Genomic DNA, 17,956 nt, shown 5'->3' on the forward strand with positions numbered 1-17,956 from the left:
TGACTCGGCCAGGGTAACTTCCCGAGACCCCTTTGTATAGGGGGAAGGATTGTTGAGGTGTGAGAAACTGGGGTCTGGCTCTCTGGACCTACACCCTCATTGGCTCTCCACATTGCACCCCCAACACCAACTCCCATGGCACCTGGTCCAGGACCATGAGCAGTGACTGAAGGGCTCAGTGGCCTTCAGCTGGCCCCAGGTCAGCATCCATGTCTGCCCCCTGGCAGTCTCTGGGGCCTGAACCTAGGCTGCCTTGGATGGGTGGGGGATGAGCTGAGGCTGGCAGGTACTCCTTCTCTCACTTTCCACCCTCATCAGTAGACCACATCCTGTGGTTCCTGTTGTGCAGATCTGAGAGGACTTGCTAAACTGGTAGGGCCCTCAAACTGTGGATGAAATACCGCCTGTGAAATCCAGGAGGACAGGTGCAGGTGGCTCCCCAGTGACCAATGTCACAGAGCAAGCTAGTGTTGGAGTGCCCTTGGGAAGGGGTGAGAGGGTCTTGCCTCTGGCGCAGACCTCTACACTTGCCCTGTTGCTTAGCTCAGGTGCCCTCAGGGATACGCTGGGTGAGGAGGACAGAAGATCTGGGCTTGGCAAGGAGACAAGAAACCCAGTGGAGAGTCTTGTAACTGCTGCCTCTCTCAGGCTGTGTCCACCTCGGACTGCAGCTTTCTGGTAGGAAATGGATGGACATGGCCTGGCCAGTGATACAATGCTTCTGGCTTGGGTGGCTGCTTTGTGGGGTGCCCAGTCCAGGATTCCAGGGCCCAGGATGGACCTACTCAACATCTGCATGGACACCAAGCACCATAAGACAAAGCCATGCCCTGAGGACTAGCTACATGACCAGGTGAGGATGGAGTCGGGTCAAGAGTTGGGAAGAGAGCTGGCCCTAAAAATGGAAGAAGTCAGGGAATGGGAAGATCAGCTGTGGGAAGCAATAAAGTCAGGAGGGTGACTGAGGTGATCCTTATGAGGCCACCAAATATACTATTGTGGGGGGACCATTTCTCTGGCACCCACTGTGTTCTAAGAGCTCTCCTCATACCTTGTCCATGAATATTCCACCTACTTGGTAGGTGGATGGTGGACTCTACTCAAACAGATGAGGAAATAGGAGATGAGGCCCACAGAGGGCATAGGTATAGTGTACATATGTGTGCATATAGACATACTCACATACCTTGGTAATCGAGAGGCTCGTCCTTAGCACGGGCTAGGACAGGATCAGGCAGTGCCTTTTCCAGCCTTAAATATGCCCGGCCCATGGAGCTCAAAGACAATGTACAGGGGAGACAGGCCCCTCAAGATCATGATGCAGCAAACACAGAGGAACAGTCCAGGTCCTCCGCCCCCATCATGTCCTGAAGAGACAGTGACAAATCAGATAACTCTGGGAAGACTTCCCAGGAAAGGTGCCATCAGCCTTGGCCTTGGAAGATGAGTAAGAGTTTTCCAGGAAGACGAAGCAGGAAAGGGCAGCCTAGCAGAGAACAGTTTGTACACAGAGGGTGAAAGCACAAGCAGTGGCCAGCGGAGTGTGACTGGAGCCAAGGATGCTGCTGCCCACAGAGAGGGGCCCTATTTCATAGGAAAAGCCCCTGAAGCAGCTCAAAACCTAGGCTTCCAGTTGAACTCCAGGCTTCTGACAGATGCCCGTCCTTCATTCCCTCTCATATGCTCCTCGGCTCCCCATGAGGTCTCATGTTGCTAGAAGGTTGGGGGGGGTGGCTGGAGGTGTCCCCAGGGAAAGCTGCCATGGACTGATCCAGGGACTGGAAGTGAAAAGCGGGAAGCCCAGAGCCCCATGACTTCTGAGTCATTTCTGACGTCTCATTTGTGGTGTGGTGGTGTGTGTGTGTGTGTGTGTGTGTGTGTGCATGTGCGCGCACGTGCACACATGCTAAAATACACATAATATAAAATTTGCCATTTTAAGCATTTCCAAGTTCCCGGTTTGGCGCCATGAAGTCCATTCACATTGTTTTGCAAACATCACCAGGATCTATCACCAGAACTGCTTCTCTTCAAAAACTGAAAGTCTGCATCCACTTCTTCATTTTCAGAACTTTTTAAGATCTAGAGGGTACTTTTCACAACCCTCTGGAGCACTTCTTCTTGGCCAAGAAATGGTACACAGACTTTTGAGGGAGCCAGATGACTAGAATTCTGAGGGACAGGGGCTATAATGGGAATGCTTATCTATATAGGAGCCCCTACTCTAGGCCAGCAAGTGCCTTTCATTATAATAATTCACCCTTTTGGAGGCAGAAACCACTGATTGGTTGGCAGGTCCAGGATTAGGTACATGAGGTCTTGCAGAGCCACCAGGAGTTGGGGAATCTGAGGAAGAGCATGCATGAAGTCAGGGGGGCCTGGAAGCATGTTCTATGCCAGCTGGGCTGGAGATGAGTTAGGTTGTTGGAGATAGGTGGGTTTGGTTCACCCTCCTGGATTTTCCTTGTTTCTCCTTTATTGCCCAGAGTTGTCACGTCTCCCCGGTAGCTTGGTTCTGGGTGCTAGAATTCATCTCTGAGATTTTAAGCAATTGGCTGAAAAATCACTCAGCTCTGGAGTCCCACCTTGGAACTATTTCTACAGAGAAACCATCACCATTTCCACTGTCTTGTCTGCCTTGAATTGACCTCTCTTGGGACGGCCTCCAGCATTGTGTCAGATCCACCTTGGGGTTCACGTGCAAAACATTGCCCCCTCTGTTCCCTACTTTCTGGACCTATCTGGAGTCCCCAACCTGGGAGTCCAGACCCTAGGAGACTCAGATCAGCCCCCTCCATCTCTGTCCTCACCATAGCTTGGGGCCAGGCTCTCCTCCTCCCTGCCCTGAGTTCAAAACTGGATCCCACCATTTACCAGGGGTACAGCTTACATAAACTTTGTAAAAATTAAATGAACGATGCTTTTGCTAGAATGTCAAGGGCATAAAGTGCAAAAGCCTTGGGAACTTTGCACTTGCCCTTTTCTGCACCTACAATGTTCTTTGTCTTCTTCCTCTGCTCCTGACTAAAGCCATAAGCCCCATAAAGGCAGAAATTTGAAAAAAAAAAAAAAAAAAGGGCAGAGATTTGATATGTTTTGTTCACTCACTGTTGTATTCTCAGCACCTAGCACAATGCGGGATTGATAATAAGTAGTCAGTTAATATTGGCTGGATGCAAAATGAGTAATATAAATAACCCGAAACACGTGGAGTAACTTGTAAGTCATTTAGAGCTGCGGAAATGATTGCTTCCCCAGAGAGTGGTTCCCAGGACTCCCACATTTTAAAAACTTTCTTTTAAAAACTCTGTTATAGGGGTGCCTGAGTGGCTCAGTCTATTAAGCATCTGCCTTCAGCTCAGGTCATGATCCTGGAGTCAGACCAAGCCCTGCATTGGCCTCCCTGCTCAGTGGAGAGCCTGCTTCTCCCTCTCCCTCTAACTCTTCCCCAACCCCTCATGCTCTCTCTCTTTCAAATAAATATGTAATTTTTTAAACAAAACTCTATTATAATTGCCTCTACCCCAAGGGCCAGGCATAGTGGCGCCCTCCCCAGCAAGTATTCCTCTGGACACCCTACCTGGGGCTGAGGAGCCAGAATTTGAAGGAGATGGCTGTGGGGAGCGGGGCAGTTAAGTCTGAGTCTCCCCCACGCAGTGCACTCCCTGGAGGAAGAAGGCCTGCTGCACCGTCAGCACCAGCCAGGAGCTGCACAAGGACACCTCCCGCCTGTATAACTTCACCTGGGACCACTGCGGCAAGATGGAGCCCGCCTGCAAGCGCCACTTCATCCAGGACAACTGTCTCTATGAGTGCTCCCCCAACCTGGGGCCCTGGATCCAGGAGGTACGGGACTGCCCCTCACCCCCACCCAGCAGGCTGCCATCCAGCTTGGGCAAGGCCATGGCTGCCCCCACCCCTGGCTGAAGGGAGCCCTCCCTCTTGGCCTCCCACGCAGGTGAACCAGAGCTGGCGCAAGGAGCGCATCCTGCACGTGCCCCTGTGCAGAGAGGACTGTGAGCAATGGTGGCAGGACTGCCGCACCTCCTACACCTGCAAGAGCAACTGGCACAGGGGCTGGAACTGGACCTCAGGTGAGGGCTTGGGGGTGGGGAGACGGAGGGGGGCTTTGAGGATCTGGGATTGGGTGAGGATTTCTGGGGGTGGCCAGAAATGAGCTTTGGGCCCGGGGTGGGGGGTGGGGTGAATGTGCCTGCCCTCTCTCCCCTGCAGGAGTGAACAAGTGTCCAGCTAGGACCACCTGCCGCACATATGAGGCCTACTTTCCCACGCCTGCAGCCCTGTGTGAGGGCATCTGGGATCACTCCTACAAGGCCACCAACTACAGCCGAGGGAGTGGTCAAACCAGATATAGTTTGACCCGGCCCAGGGTAACCCCAACGAGGAGGTGGTGAGGTTCTATGCAGGGGCCAGGAACGCTGGGGTTATGCCCCAAGGGATTGAGAGTCTCCTGCTCAGCCTGGCCCCCATGCTGTACCTCTGGCTCTTGGGCTGAGCCCCTCCCACTGCCAACGCCTGCACATCTTCCTTGTCTGCACCCAGGCCTGGTGACCTGGGTTCAGCCCAGCTCAGCACTCTCATATAAAGGGGGCCTCACAATGTCCTGGTCATTGGTTCTTGTTCCAAGATGGGTCATATGGGGTTCCTCTGACACCCTATTTTAATAGATCCATGTGTATCTTGTGTCTTGCAAATAATGTGGCCATGAGTGGCTTGGGGGACATGCCTCACTGCTTTATCATTCCTATTGAGAAGGCCAAAGAGGGACTGGGACTAGCTTGAAGTTCACCAGCAAGTAGGGGGAAGAATCTGACCCCTTAGTCTGAGGCTCTTACCTCTGTTTCAGGCTTACCCCTCATGCCAAGTTTGTCAGTCCCACACTACAAGGGGATGAGGGGATGGGTGCAGAAAAAGTGGGAAGAGACTGATAGAGGAGTTCTCAGGGCCTGGTGAGAAAGAAAGTTTCTTTCCCCTTCCTTCCCTTACTAGATGTGGATTAGGGTGGAGATATTGGTGTTGGTAGTGGGTGAGGAATCCCAATGATGACCAACTGCATTGCTTTCCTTTTTAAAAAGGACAGTTGCTGGGCAGAGGGAAAGTTTCAAGCAGACTCCACGCTAAGCATGGAGCCCGATATGGGGTTCAGTCTCAGAACCCTGAGATGATGACCTGAGCCGAAACCAGGAGTTAGGTGCTCAACAGACTGAGCCACCTAGGCGCCCCTGCAGTGAATACTCTTACACGTAGTAGGATGTCATACTTGAATTCCAGAAAAGGGATTGCTGGGTCAAGAAGTATATGGATTTATAATTTTGATAGTTACAACTTCACAGGGGTTGTATCAGTGTGGCTCCTCCACCAGCGATATATGAGTGCCTGTTTCCCCACAACCTTGTCAAACTTTTGATTTCCTACTAAGCTGATTTTTTGCTAAACTAATGAGTGGGAAAAGGCCAGCTTGGTGTAGATTTCATTTGCCATGTGTCTTATCATGAGAACACAGTTTTTGAGATCTTCCTTATAGATCTATTGAGATTTGGCTCATTCTTTTCAATTGTTGGGCAATATTCCAGTCTACGTAGTACATGTCACATTTAACTCAGCTTCCTACTGATGGATATTTGAGGGAGAGGTGTTTTTTTTTAAGCTTCTATTTATTTATTCATGAGAGACACACAAAGAGAAACAGAGACACAGGCAGAAGGAGAAGCAGGCTCCCCATGGGGAACCTGATGTGGGACTTGACCTGAGCCAAAGGCAGACACTCAACCACTGAGAGCCACCCAGGTTCCCCGGGAGGGGGTTCTTTTATAATCTTGACATTATTAAAAGGCACAGGCCAGTTATGTTGTAGAATATCCCTTATTTGGGGTTTATCGGTTTCTTTCTCATTAGATTGAGGTTATACACTTTGGCCACAAATACGCCCAAAGCAATACCATGTCCTTCTCAGTGTATCATAACAGAAGGCATAGGGTGGTGAGTTCACCCATTTGAACTAACCATCTGGTTAAGACTGGGTCCATCAGGTTTCTCCACTACTTTTTTCCTCTTTGTAATTTGTAAGTATAATAAAGGCAGATATTTGAGAACTGGAGCTATCCTATTCATATCAAACTGGCTCCCATGAGTTTCATTAACTGACGGACATTCTTTAAAAAGTAAAACACACACCAAAAATGTCTTATTATGTGACAGCCCCTCTCCTCCAACCCTTTAATGCTTTCTCATGGTATCTGTTGGAAAAAAACTTCAGTGGCATAGAAAGCCCTGCTCTCCACCCCTATAGACGACTTAGAGCTCATTTCCAATCGTTCCCCTTGCACACCGCAGAGGTGAGCTCCATTCACTTTTCACTTTGCACCTTTATTCCAGCAATTCTCTGTGTTCCTGGAATGTTCTTTTGTCCCCTGCAGGCTGGCTCCTTGTAGCCACTTAAATTTCAACCTACGACTACCCACTAACATGACTTCAGACCACCCAACCAAAAGAGGTCATCCAGGCACTTTCTTATCACATCGCTCTTGTCCCTTTGTACAAATATCTACTGTGTTTATCATATGCTATTTATTACCTAACAAAACATACACTCACGAGAAGTCTATAAGAGCCAGGGAGGTTAGAGTAGGCTTCCAGAAGAGTCGTTTGCAAAGCAGAAATTGGTAGGAGGAAGAGCATTCCAAGGAGAGGGCTCAGCAAGGACAAAGTCTTCCCGGGATGGAAGTAGAAGCAGAAATTTCTAGGTGGCTGAACTAGAAGTTAAGAGGGCAAGGGCAGGAACTGAGGCCAGAGGAGAAACAATGGATTTGCAATCCTTAGGCTGATGCCCTGAGGGCCTCTCACAGAGCTTTTCTTTCTTCCTGGAAGAAATCTGGCTTGGAATGGGACTCAGATCCGAAGTGTAGCCTCCCCTGGCTGTCTGGGAGCTGCAGTTTCCACAGTTAAGAAAATAGGTGACGGGCTAGCAGGACTCTGGAAAAGCTCCAGTTTTGCCCACCCCCACTCCCGGCAGCCTGGGACCTCCACCTGCGCAGATCAAACACCTTCCTATTATCTTTGTCTGGTCACAGCCTACAGATTGGGGTCTACAGGATGCCGATGGCTCACCTTGCTGATATTAAAAGTCCGGTCCAGGCAGGTAATTCTCAGGATGGGCTCAAAGGTGGCTGCTTCACCCTGCCCCACCCTGCTGGTCAGATAGCCTCCACACTGATCCCAGAGTCAGAGGAAGGCTTGAAGCTCATCAAAGACAGAGACTCCCCACAGATCAGAACTCCACCTTCAAGGGGCGCCTGGGTGGCTCAGTGGTTGACCGTCTACCACCTTTGGCTCAGGGCGAGATCCCAGGGTCCTAGGACGAGTCCTGCATCTGGTTCCCTGCAGCCTGCTTCCCCCTCTGCCAGTGTTTCTGCCTCTCTCTGTGTTTCTCATGAATTAAAAAAAACAAAACAAAACAAAAAAACAACCTCCACCCTCATTCTCATCTCCCATTAGCTGGTGACTTTTAAAGCGCTCGGGGGCCCACACCTTTACTCCCTAAGGGGGGGGGGGGGCTCCAGCCCAGTTAATGATCAGTCCCCAGGGCAGGGGTGGAGGATGCTGGGTAGGTGCAAATTCCTTCTGGAGGAGTTCCCACCTTCGGGCATTCTTAGGTCTCTGGTCTTTCTCCAATCCACAGTAGGCTCCCTGGTTTTATAAAGCCTGAAGAGAGACGTGAGGGGTCCGATGGCCCTTCACCTGCTGAGGTCTTCTGAGGTTGTAACCCTTCCTGCTTGTCACAGGATTCAAGTAAGGATGGCTCCGAGCAGGGTGGGCATGAGTCCGGGGTCTCCTAGGAGTCCATTTCTTTGCAGGCCCTTCAGGGCTTGGCTGCTTCTCCAGCAAGCCCATTCCCCTTCCTGTTCCATGGTCCCAGGGTGCTAAGGCCCCATCTTCCTTAAACTCTTATTGCTGACCATAGGCTGATGGCTCCCACATCTGTATCCAACTTGTTCCCCTCCCCTGGGCTTTCACCTCTACAACCACTTCTCCCTGGGTTGCACACAGGAATGGGGACAAAACGCATTCCCTCTTGCTCAAGTGTGCTCCTCCCCTTTTTCCCTTTCCCTACCCAGTGGGGCGGCCACAGTAAAAATGGTACCACCGCAGTAAAAGGAAGGTTTGTGCTTGGCTGGAGTGGGAGTGGTGGGAGGGGTCTAACAGGAGACCAGACTCTCAGATGCTGTAGAAGTGATACCCGTGTGGGTGGGTGCAGGGGGGGAAGGCAGGGGGTCTGGGGCCCCCAGAGCAATTGAACCTCTAGGCTTCTGCACCTCTGATTTTACCGCTGGAGGTGGGTGATGCCTGGGGCTGATGAGGTTGGAGGATTTGGTGGATCTATACATTGGGGACTGTGGAGGTCTGTACTCTCTACAGCTGCCTGGGAGCTTAGAAGCCTACACTCCAGCCCTTGCCCTGCAATTGGTTCTGTCCTGATTCTCTGGATCTCATTCTCATCTGTATAAGGACAGGGGGTTGGAAGTGGACAGATTAGTTTAAAGAATCCCAGCAACTCAGGCTGCAAGATTTTATCAGACCTGAGTTTGGGGGAGAAAATGGGATAAGTGGGGCCAGGGGACTGGCTTTAGGCCTGCACTATTAATCCACTCCCTCCCACCGACCCATGTCCCATGGAGGTCTGGCTAGTGCCCACAATAATTAAGGTGCAATAATTAACTGCTGAGAGGCCTTCGTCCAGTGCCAGGCTCTGCTCCTGGGCCACATTCCCTACTGCCTGTCTCCTAGGCCACTAAACCTCAGCTGTGCCCCGGAGTAGGACAAGGGGAACTGTAGAGTGGAGCAGAAGCCTGAGCCAGACCAGGAACCACTTCCTCTCCCAGGTATGCCACTCCCTACCCCTTCAGTAGAGGCAGCACACCCCAAGGTACTCCCAGCATGTGTTAAAGAATTTGCTGAACCAGGAGGATCCACCTTGCCCAAATCCCAGACAACCCAAAAGTAGAGGCTGAGGGCAGAGCAGGGGCTGCCCAAGGTTAAATTAACCAAGTCCACCCCTGAAACTAGAACCAGTGGGCTCTTGCCTTTTAGCACAGTGTTGAGTTTTTAGTTTCCTTCAAGTCTGGGGTTCTAGGGTGTGTGTCTTCTGGGTGATGAGGATGATGGTGGTTGGGGGGGAGAGTTGCACTGAGATCTGAAGCTGAGACTAGGAAGGAATGTGGGGAGTGGCTTGCAGAGTGGCATAGCTTGCTGGGAGAAGAGAGCTCTGCCTCTAGAAAGCAAGTGCAGGGAGGTAAACCACCCACCAACCAGGTGGGCCCACGGAGCCCTCACCCCAGGCATCCCCCGGTACTCCACATCAGCTGCTGCATAAGAATCTCAGCACAGTGAGGGTGCAGAGGACAAAGCTGAAGGAGCTCCGGACTCGGACTCGAGGGGCTTGAATCAGGCTTGGGTGTTCCCTACTGCATGACAGGGGGCTCATCCTTTAACCTCTGCCAACTGATGGCACAATCTGTACCCAGCTGACTCTCCTTTGTTGGGGATTTCTCCCCACATTTAACCTTTAGATGAGGATACTAAAGCCCAAGATTAATTTGAGTTATTTTCTCCCAAGGTCAAGGGAGAGATGGAGTGTTAGGGCTGAGATGGTGGGCTGGTTGATCTGGACCCCTGTGCTCTCAACTGCCAGGCTGTTTCCCCCAAGAACCTGATCCAAAGAGTCACCTGGTGCGCCAGAGAGTACAGATTGGTCCTATGCTTTCGCCCATCAGTGAGTGATTGGGTCATGAGAAGGATAATTGGATCCTGGAAGGAACGGATTAGCAAGTGAAAGAATGAGCGAACACTGGAATAGAGTAGCAGGATGTTGGATGGCAGGAAGGTGAGGGGCGAGGGGGGTGAGGCGGGAATTTAGTCCCTGGTTCCATGAGCCCTGGTGGGCAGTCAGCCCAGAGGTGGCCGTCAGCTCAGGCCCTGCCCAGGAAGAAGCCAGAGTTCCACAGGACGTGGGGCACTGGGGAGACAAGGCAACTTTGAGCAGAAGGGCGCATATGCTTTTGGGAGCTGTGGGAAACAAATGCCAAATTTTAGGAGAGCCCAGGAGCCCGGTGACCTGCATGGTGAGGGAACAGTGGGTCACCTCCCAAGGTTCAGTGTCTCAGCTCAGAGGGCTGAGGGCCTGCATGGGTGGAAGGGAGGCTGGCTCTGGGGCAGGGGGAGGGGGAGGCAAGGAACCTCCCAAGGCCTGGAAGCTGTCCAGCTGGCTGCCCACACCCACCTCCAGCCCTCTGTGCCCTGTGACATTCCCCAGGTCACAGGACCTCTGGGAGAAACCAAAGGATGAGGCTGCAAAGGGCTGGAACCAAGGCTGGAAGTTTTTGTTTTGTTTTTGTTTTTTCCAGACCCAGGGGGAGGGGCAGAGGGAGAGAAAATCCCAAGCAGGTTCCCATCCACTGCGGAGCCTAACTCAGGGCTCCATCTCATGATCCTGAGATCACAATCTGAGCTGAAATCAGGAGTCAGTCGCTTAAGTGCCTGAGCCTCGTAGGAGCCCCTTGTTTTATTTTGTTTTGTTTAAATAAATAGCTTATCTGGAGCTCCAAAACTAAGATTAATATCAAAGTTTGTACAAAGTCATTTGGTTAAAATCTGACCTGAAAATTAATGTGAAGTTATTATAGTTTTTATTTATCCTACCAGTGTAACTTTTACCACCAGAATGTGCTTGATTGTTGAGTGAGTGTAAATTGTATTACCTTTTACAAAATCCCAAATATTTTAAATTCTGAAACATCTGCCTCCAAGGATTTCAAACAAGGGACTGTGGACCTACATCAATCTCCTGGCTATTTTGCCCAAATCCCATCTCTTAGTTTCAACACTTGATCTCATCCACCTGAAGAAGTCAGTAACTTGAGTGACACAAGCACCTGGGGGGTTGGGGGGGTGGGAGGGTGGTGTCTCATCCCACCCTTCACTGAGGCTGGGAAGACTCAGGGGTAGGGATGGGGCGGGACCAGGCCCCGGCTTTCTGGAGACTCCACCCACCGGGGCTGTTTCTACTCACCTGAAGGCCCCACCTCTGTTTTCCTTGGTGCCACAGACCACAGCTCTTCCTTCAGAGACATGGCCCAGCTGGTGACAACGCAGGTGCTGTTCCTTCTGGTGGGGGTGGCCGCAGTATGGACAGCGCGGCCCAGAACTGAGCTTCTCAATGTCTGTATGGACGCCAAGCACCACAAGGAAAAGCCAAGCCCGGAGGACGGGCTGCATAAGCAGGTGAGTGGAGGGCCTGGCTGGAGTGGGGAGAGCTGACTCAGGAAGAGGAAAGTGGAAGATAGAAGCATCAAAGCCCTTCCGTGGTGGAGGCAGAGAGGTGTACTACTGTGGGGACTATCTGCTTACCGCTCACCATGTGCCCAATGTTGTCAGTACAATGCCAACAGATCAGCTCTTGGTAGTTGGGTTTCACATTACACAAACCAGGAAGCATGTCCAGAGTGGAACCTGAGAAACGGACACTGGAGAAACCCATCCCAGGTTGATTTTGATTTCAGAGTTCAGACCGGAACTGACCCCTCTTGAGAATCTTGAGAAAGTGCACACAGCACCTCGTGGCTTCTTTTCTGCCAGCCCCAAACAGCTCAAGAAAAATGGATTTCTCACAGGCACGAGGCTGGGTGTGAGGCACCAAGATTCACACATCTAGCAAACATTTCTCCTGACCTTTTTATTGGAATGAGGTCTCCTTTCAATGCCAATTATTTTACCACAACCCCTTTAATATCCTGAACCTGTTTATGTGTTTAAAAAAAATCAATATCATGCCATAACTGTAAAGAAAACACAAAAGGGAAGCTGCTTGCAAAATGCATTCCAATATATAAATGTTCATTTTGACCTCGTTGGCAGATAATGATCGCACAGCTTTGAATCAGTGAGCCTGCAGCTAAGTGATGATGTAACTTAACTAACTTCTTCAGCCTATTATATTGTTTTTATTTTATTTTTAAGGATTTTATTTATTCATGAGAGACACAGAGAGAGGCAGAAACATAGGCAAAGGGAGACGCAGCCTCCCTGGGAGGAACCTGATGAGGGACTCAATCCCAGGACCCTGGGATCACAACCTGAGCCCAAAGGCAGATGCTCAACCACTGAGCCCTCTATACATTGTTTTTAAAATGCACATTTTAGGGGCACCCTGATGACTCAGTTGAGGCTCCGACTCTTGATTTCAGTTGGGGTCATTATATCAGAGTCTGAGATCCAGCCCTGGGTGGAACTTGGCTCTTGAGTGTGGAGCCTGCCTGGGGCTCTCTCTCTCCTTCCTCTGCCCTCTAGTCGGCCTGCACCTTTTGTGCATGTGTGTGAGCATTCCGCTCTGAAAAAAATAAATAAAATGCACCGTTTTAATATTTTGTTTTTATTTTTTATTTTATTTATTTATTCATAAGAGACAGAGAGAGAGAGAGGCAGAGACACAGGCAGAGGGAGAAGCAGGCTTCATGCAGGGAGCCAGACATGGGACCCGATTCTGAGACTACAGGACCACACCCTGGACGGAAGGCAGCACTATACCACTGAGCCACCCGGGCTGCCCAATATTTTGTTTTTATACTGAGTTCTAAGCTACAGGTTTATATTCGTTCAGTGTTTTGGATCTGTTCTGAGGTTCCAGTTTATTTGACTTGCTACTGACCCCCAGGTCTTTTGTTACCTTCTTAGTGAGGCTTCTCTGACCATTCTAGAAAACTGCAATTCCCCATCCCTCTCTCCTGCTTAATCTCTTTTCAAAGCAGTTATGCTGTGATAAGTAAGTATTCGTCGTCATGTCTCCAGTTTCTGGGTTAGAGTAAGTAGGAGCTCAACAAAGATTTGAATTAATGAATTTTGTAATGCCTGCACTTCCCCCAAAGAGCATGCATTTCCCCCGATGGCAAGCATTTCCCTGAAAGACTGACTGTGTTGGGGGATCAAAGACTAAAACGGGAGAGAGAGACTGGAGATCCCTGGGTGGCTCAGTGGTTAAGCACCTGCCTTCTGCCCAGGGCATGATCCTGGAGTATCGGGATCAAGTCCCACGTCGGGCTCCCTGCATGGAGCCTGCCCATCCCTCTGCCTGTGTCTCTGCTTCTCTCTGTGTGTCTCTCATGAATAAATAAATAAAATCTTTAAGTAAAATAAAAAGGGAGAGACTGTATGTGGGGACATTATGGCTGTGCTGGGCGTGGGAGTTAGTTCTGTGTCTTCCCCACCCAGTGCAGCCCCTGGAAGAAGAATTCCTGCTGCTTTGCCAACACCAGCCGGGAAGCCCATAAGGATATTTCCTACCTGTACAGATTTAACTGGAACCATTGCGGATCTATGACACCTGCCTGCAAAAAGCACTTCATCCAGGACACCTGCCTATATGAGTGTTCCCCCAACCTGGGGCCCTGGATTCAGGAGGTATGAGTGTCCCTCCTGGACCCCTCAACTTTATAGAGGAATTGAGCTTCCCAGACACCTCCTCAGGCTGCTTCTCCAGCTCTGGGTCTCTTCTGAGCTGCTGAGAATCCTGAGCCCTTTTCCCCTCCTGACCTCTCCCAGGTAAATCAGAGCTGGCGCAAGGAGCGCATCCTGCATGTGCCCCTGTGCAAAGAGGATTGTGAGCAATGGTGGCAGGACTGCCGCACCTCCTACACCTGCAAGAGCAACTGGCACAAGGGCTGGAACTGGACCTCAGGTGAGGGCCAGGGCCAGGCAGGGAGGGAGAGATCTGGAGGTGTGGGGTGTGGAGCTGGTATACGAATATTTGAGGCTGTGGGCTTGGGGGAAGTGAAGCTAGTTCTGGGCCTAGTGGCTGAAAGTTCTCATCTTCCCTACAGGGTATAACCAGTGTCCAGAGGGAGCTGCCTGCCACCCCTTCCATTTCTACTTCCCCACATCTGCTGCTCTGTGCAGTGAAATCTGGAGTCACTCCTACAAAGTCAGCAACTACAGCCGAGGGAGCGGCCGCTGCATCCAGATGTGGTTTGACCCGGCCCAGGGCAACCCCAACGAGGAGGTGGCGAGGTTCTATGCCAGGGCCATGAGTGAGGCTACGCACTGTGTCCTTGGGCCTCCCTTGCTCAGCCTGGCCCTGATGCTGCTCTGGCTACTTAGCTGAGCTCCTTTTATCTCCTGATACCTGCACAGCCCTGCTCTGTTTGGGCCCCACAGCTCCTAGCTATTTACTTCCTGTTTGTTGGCCAAGGAATAAACCAGGCAACCACCGTGTATCACATGAATTATTTGGGTGTGGGTGGGAATGTGACTTTTGCTTCCCAATTGCCATTGATTGAAGCCAGTGAGACTTGGTCAGTTTCCAGTTCTGATACTCTGAACTATATAGACGTTTAACTGTTCTGGTAACCTAGGACATATTCATAGCTCTCAATTTCATTTTTTTTTTTTTTACTACAGCTTTAATCCAGAGCCAGGCCCAGAGTTTTATCATTTGAATTGGACCCAAGTGTTCCAGGGCTGTTTTTGCCCAGTGCTCAGCTCTCTCATAGGAAAGGGGGGAATGGGAGAGCCCAGAATGTTCTGGATGGATGGCTGGGTAGAGGTGAAGAGGGGCCAGTAAGAGCCATTCTTCACTAACACCTAATACACAAAGCACTATCTACCAAGCACTGTCCTAAATGATTTATATTTATTGCTCTAGGCTATAGATACATGTTGCACATGTGTGGAAACAGCCACATAAGGTAAAAAATATGGCTAAAACTTCTGCATAAAAGCTGAGATTCCACCTCAGGCTATCTGGTTCTTGAGAACAAGCCCTTTGCCCCATGGAGTGGGAAAATGCGTGTATCTTGAAGGGATAATGGACCTCATACTTGACCAGAGAAGCTGGGCCTGAGCTGGTCTGGCAGAACCAAGAACGGAACCCAAACCTAGACTCCAAGAGCAGGTTACAAACCAACAATCTGACAGATTTTTAGGCAGTGCTTTCACAGTAAGTCTAGTTTTTAGCAGTTATAACAAGCTAAGTTATGTTATAGTAACACCTCAAATATTTCCAAAACAACCAAAGCTTATTCAAGCTGCAGTGCTTACTGTGGGGAATCCAGGATACCCTACATGTCACTCAGGGACCAAGGCCTTGGGAGCCTCCACCTGGTGGCACATTTCTGTGAGACAGGAATAGGAAACTTGGTGAATTCCATATAGACTTTTAAAAGTTCCACCCAACACTAATTTTGATGGCCAAATCAGTTCATGACCATGAGGAACTTCAAGGAAACCAGGAAAACAATGCTAACAAGTTCTTGAAAGGAGAGAAGAATCAGAACAGTTTGTCAAAAGACCTAACATGTTATGCTATTATGGTCAGTTTGTTTCTGGCATGGCTGTGTTACAAATTTAATTTTTCAAAAAAAAATTTTTTTTAATTTTTCAGTTAGGTTCAGGTAAGAAAGAGAACCAGCTCTTTGAATCTCTGCAAAGAAATATATTGACATGAAAAGTGGGAAATTCCACTGGCCGCCATCCTACGTACATAGTCTTGTAAACAAGGCCAACTGATGTATTGCATTTTCTACAGAACCAGTGATACTATTTACTTACAAATGTGACTTATTTATAGATGTGTTAGGATTACTGAAATTTAAGATTATTATCACCTTGGGCCTGGGTGGATCAGTTGGCTGAGCGCTGGTCTCTTGGTTTCAGCTCAGGTCATGAGATTGAGCCTTGGGTTCGGTTCCTAGCACAGCTCAAAATCTTGACATTTCTCTTCCTCTCCCTCCCCCTCTGCCCCTACCCTCTCTCTCTCTCTCTTAAATAAAAAAAATCTTAAAAAAAGATTAGTATCAACTCAAGCCAACATACATTTTTTTTAAAAGATTTTATTTATTCAGGAGAGACCCAAAAAGAGAGGCAGAGACATAGGCAGAGGGAGGAGAAGCAGGCTCCATGCAGGGAGCCCAATGTGGGACTCGATTCTGGGTCTCCAGGACCATGCCCTGAGTGAAAGGCAGACACTCAACCACTGAGCCACCCAGGCATCCCTCAAGCCAACATACTTTATTAAAAACCTAGTGTGTTGTTTCTGAGCCGTATGTGAGAATACTAGTCTAAGTCCTACTTTTTGGAGTTGGTCATCCTCAAATTCTCTAGGAGTCATTAGCTTGCCGAATATATTAAGAATTTTCCATATTAAGATCTCAGCAGTAGTACTGACATAAGGATAGACATAGAGATTAATGGATCAGAACTGAGTCCTGAAATAAATCCTTATATTTATATTTCATTGATTTTTGACAAAGGTGCTAAGGCAATTCATTGGAGGGAAAGAATAGTCTGTTCAACAAATGTGCTGGGATAACTGATTAATCCATATACAAAATAGGTGAACTTATCCCTTTAACTTCTACAGAAAATTAACTCAAGGGACATCTGGGTGCCTCAGTGGTTGAGCGTCTGCCTTCAGCTCAGGGCGTGAGCCCAGAGTCCTGGAATTGGAATCGAGTCCCACAACAGGTTCCCTGGAGGGAGTCTGCTTCTCCCTCTGCCTATGTCTATGACTCTCTCTGTGTGTCTCTCATGAATAAATAAATAAAATCTTAAAAAAAAGATCAGAGGATTAAATATAACACTAAAACAATAAAATTAAGAAAACAACGGGCAAAAGAAACACATTTCTTTTTTTTTTTTTTAATTTTTTTTTTTTATTTATGATAGAGAGAGAGGCAGAGACACAGGCAGAGGGAGAAGCAGGCTCCATGCACCGGGAGCCCGACGTGGGATTCGATCCCGGGTCTCCAGGATCGCGCCCTGGGCCAAAGGCAGGCGCTAAACCGCTGCGCCACCCAGGGATCCAAGAAACACATTTCATCAAAGAAGTTATACAAAATGGCTAACAAGAATGTGAAAAGATGCTTAACACCATTAGTCATTAGGAAAATTCAATTCATTCCCCGCCCACTAGAATGTCTTTAATAAATAGGGCAGCCGATAACAAATGTTGGCAAGGCTGTGGAGAAATTGGAACCCTGATATACTGCTGACAAAAATGTAAAATAGTACTGCCCTTTGGAAAACACTGCAGCTGTTTCAAAAACAGTTAAATGTAAAACTGCCTTACGACCCAGCAATTCCACTTCTAAGCATCTAATCAAGAGAAATGAAAATATATATCCACATAAAAACTTGTATGAATGTTCATAGAAGCATTATTCAGAATAGCTCAAGGCTTGAAATAACCTGAAATGTTGATCAATCGGAGAATGGATAGATAAAATGTGTTGTATCCATACAACAGAATGTTACTCAGCAATAAAAAGTAACTATTGACACAAACTAATGTCATGGATGGACCTTAAAAATACTATGCTAAGTGAAAGTCTATTTTTTTAAAGACTATTTATTTGAGGAAGAGCAAGAAAGAGCAAACAGGAGCTTGAGGGGGTGGGGGCAGAGGGAGAGAGAGAAGCAGACTCTCCACGGAGTAGGGAGCCCAATGAGGGGGCTCCATCCCAGGACTCTGAGATCATGACCTGAGTTGAAGGCAGATGCTCAAAGGACTGAGCCATTCAGGTGCCCCTAAAAGTCAGTTTTATGAAAATTCCAGAAAAGGCAAATTTATACAGTCAAAGTAGATCAGTGGTTGCCTGGGGCTGGAATAGGAAATGCAGATTAATTATAAACAGGTATGAGGGGGCATGAAAATGTTCTAAACTCATTTATGGTGAGGTTTTTCCATTTGGCAAAATATCTGTAAACTTTAAATGGGTACTTTTTATGATATGTACAGTGAGTGAATGAATGATTACCTATATGATACTCTCGCTTGCAATGGTAGCATACAGAGAATCTATGATTCTGAATTTCTGTGGGGTGTGTTCAGGAGGGGACATATTCTAAGGAATTCATCATCTGGCTTCATAAAAATCTGTCTGAGCCAAAC

At 48.8% G+C, this 17,956-nt stretch overlaps 1 protein-coding gene and 1 pseudogene across 2 annotated transcripts; both read left to right on the top strand.

The window, feature by feature from the left end:
- The first annotated feature begins 670 nt into the window (after positions 1-670).
- LOC140614939 (folate receptor gamma-like) lies at positions 671-4,593 on the top strand (annotated as a pseudogene).
- A 3,075-nt stretch (positions 4,594-7,668) lies between these two features.
- FOLR1 (folate receptor alpha) lies at positions 7,669-14,280 on the top strand. Of its 2 annotated transcripts, XM_072794423.1 has the most exons (6): positions 7,764-7,809; positions 8,806-8,900; positions 11,123-11,298; positions 13,282-13,470; positions 13,612-13,747; positions 13,890-14,280. In XM_072794423.1, the coding sequence occupies exons 3-6, from the start codon at positions 11,146-11,148 to the stop codon at positions 14,168-14,170; spliced, it is 759 nt and encodes a 252-aa protein (XP_072650524.1). In that variant the 5' UTR covers positions 7,764-7,809; positions 8,806-8,900; positions 11,123-11,145; the 3' UTR covers positions 14,171-14,280. The 2 variants fall into 2 exon arrangements, with proteins under 2 accessions (XP_072650525.1, XP_072650524.1); XM_072794424.1 differs by lacking the exon at positions 8,806-8,900 and having other exon boundaries at positions 7,669-7,809.
- The last annotated feature ends 3,676 nt before the right edge of the window (positions 14,281-17,956 follow it).

Source organism: Canis lupus, chromosome 23, assembly GCF_048164855.1.
Source record: "Canis lupus baileyi chromosome 23, mCanLup2.hap1, whole genome shotgun sequence".
In the NCBI taxonomy this organism is placed as follows: Eukaryota; Metazoa; Chordata; class Mammalia; order Carnivora; family Canidae; genus Canis; species Canis lupus.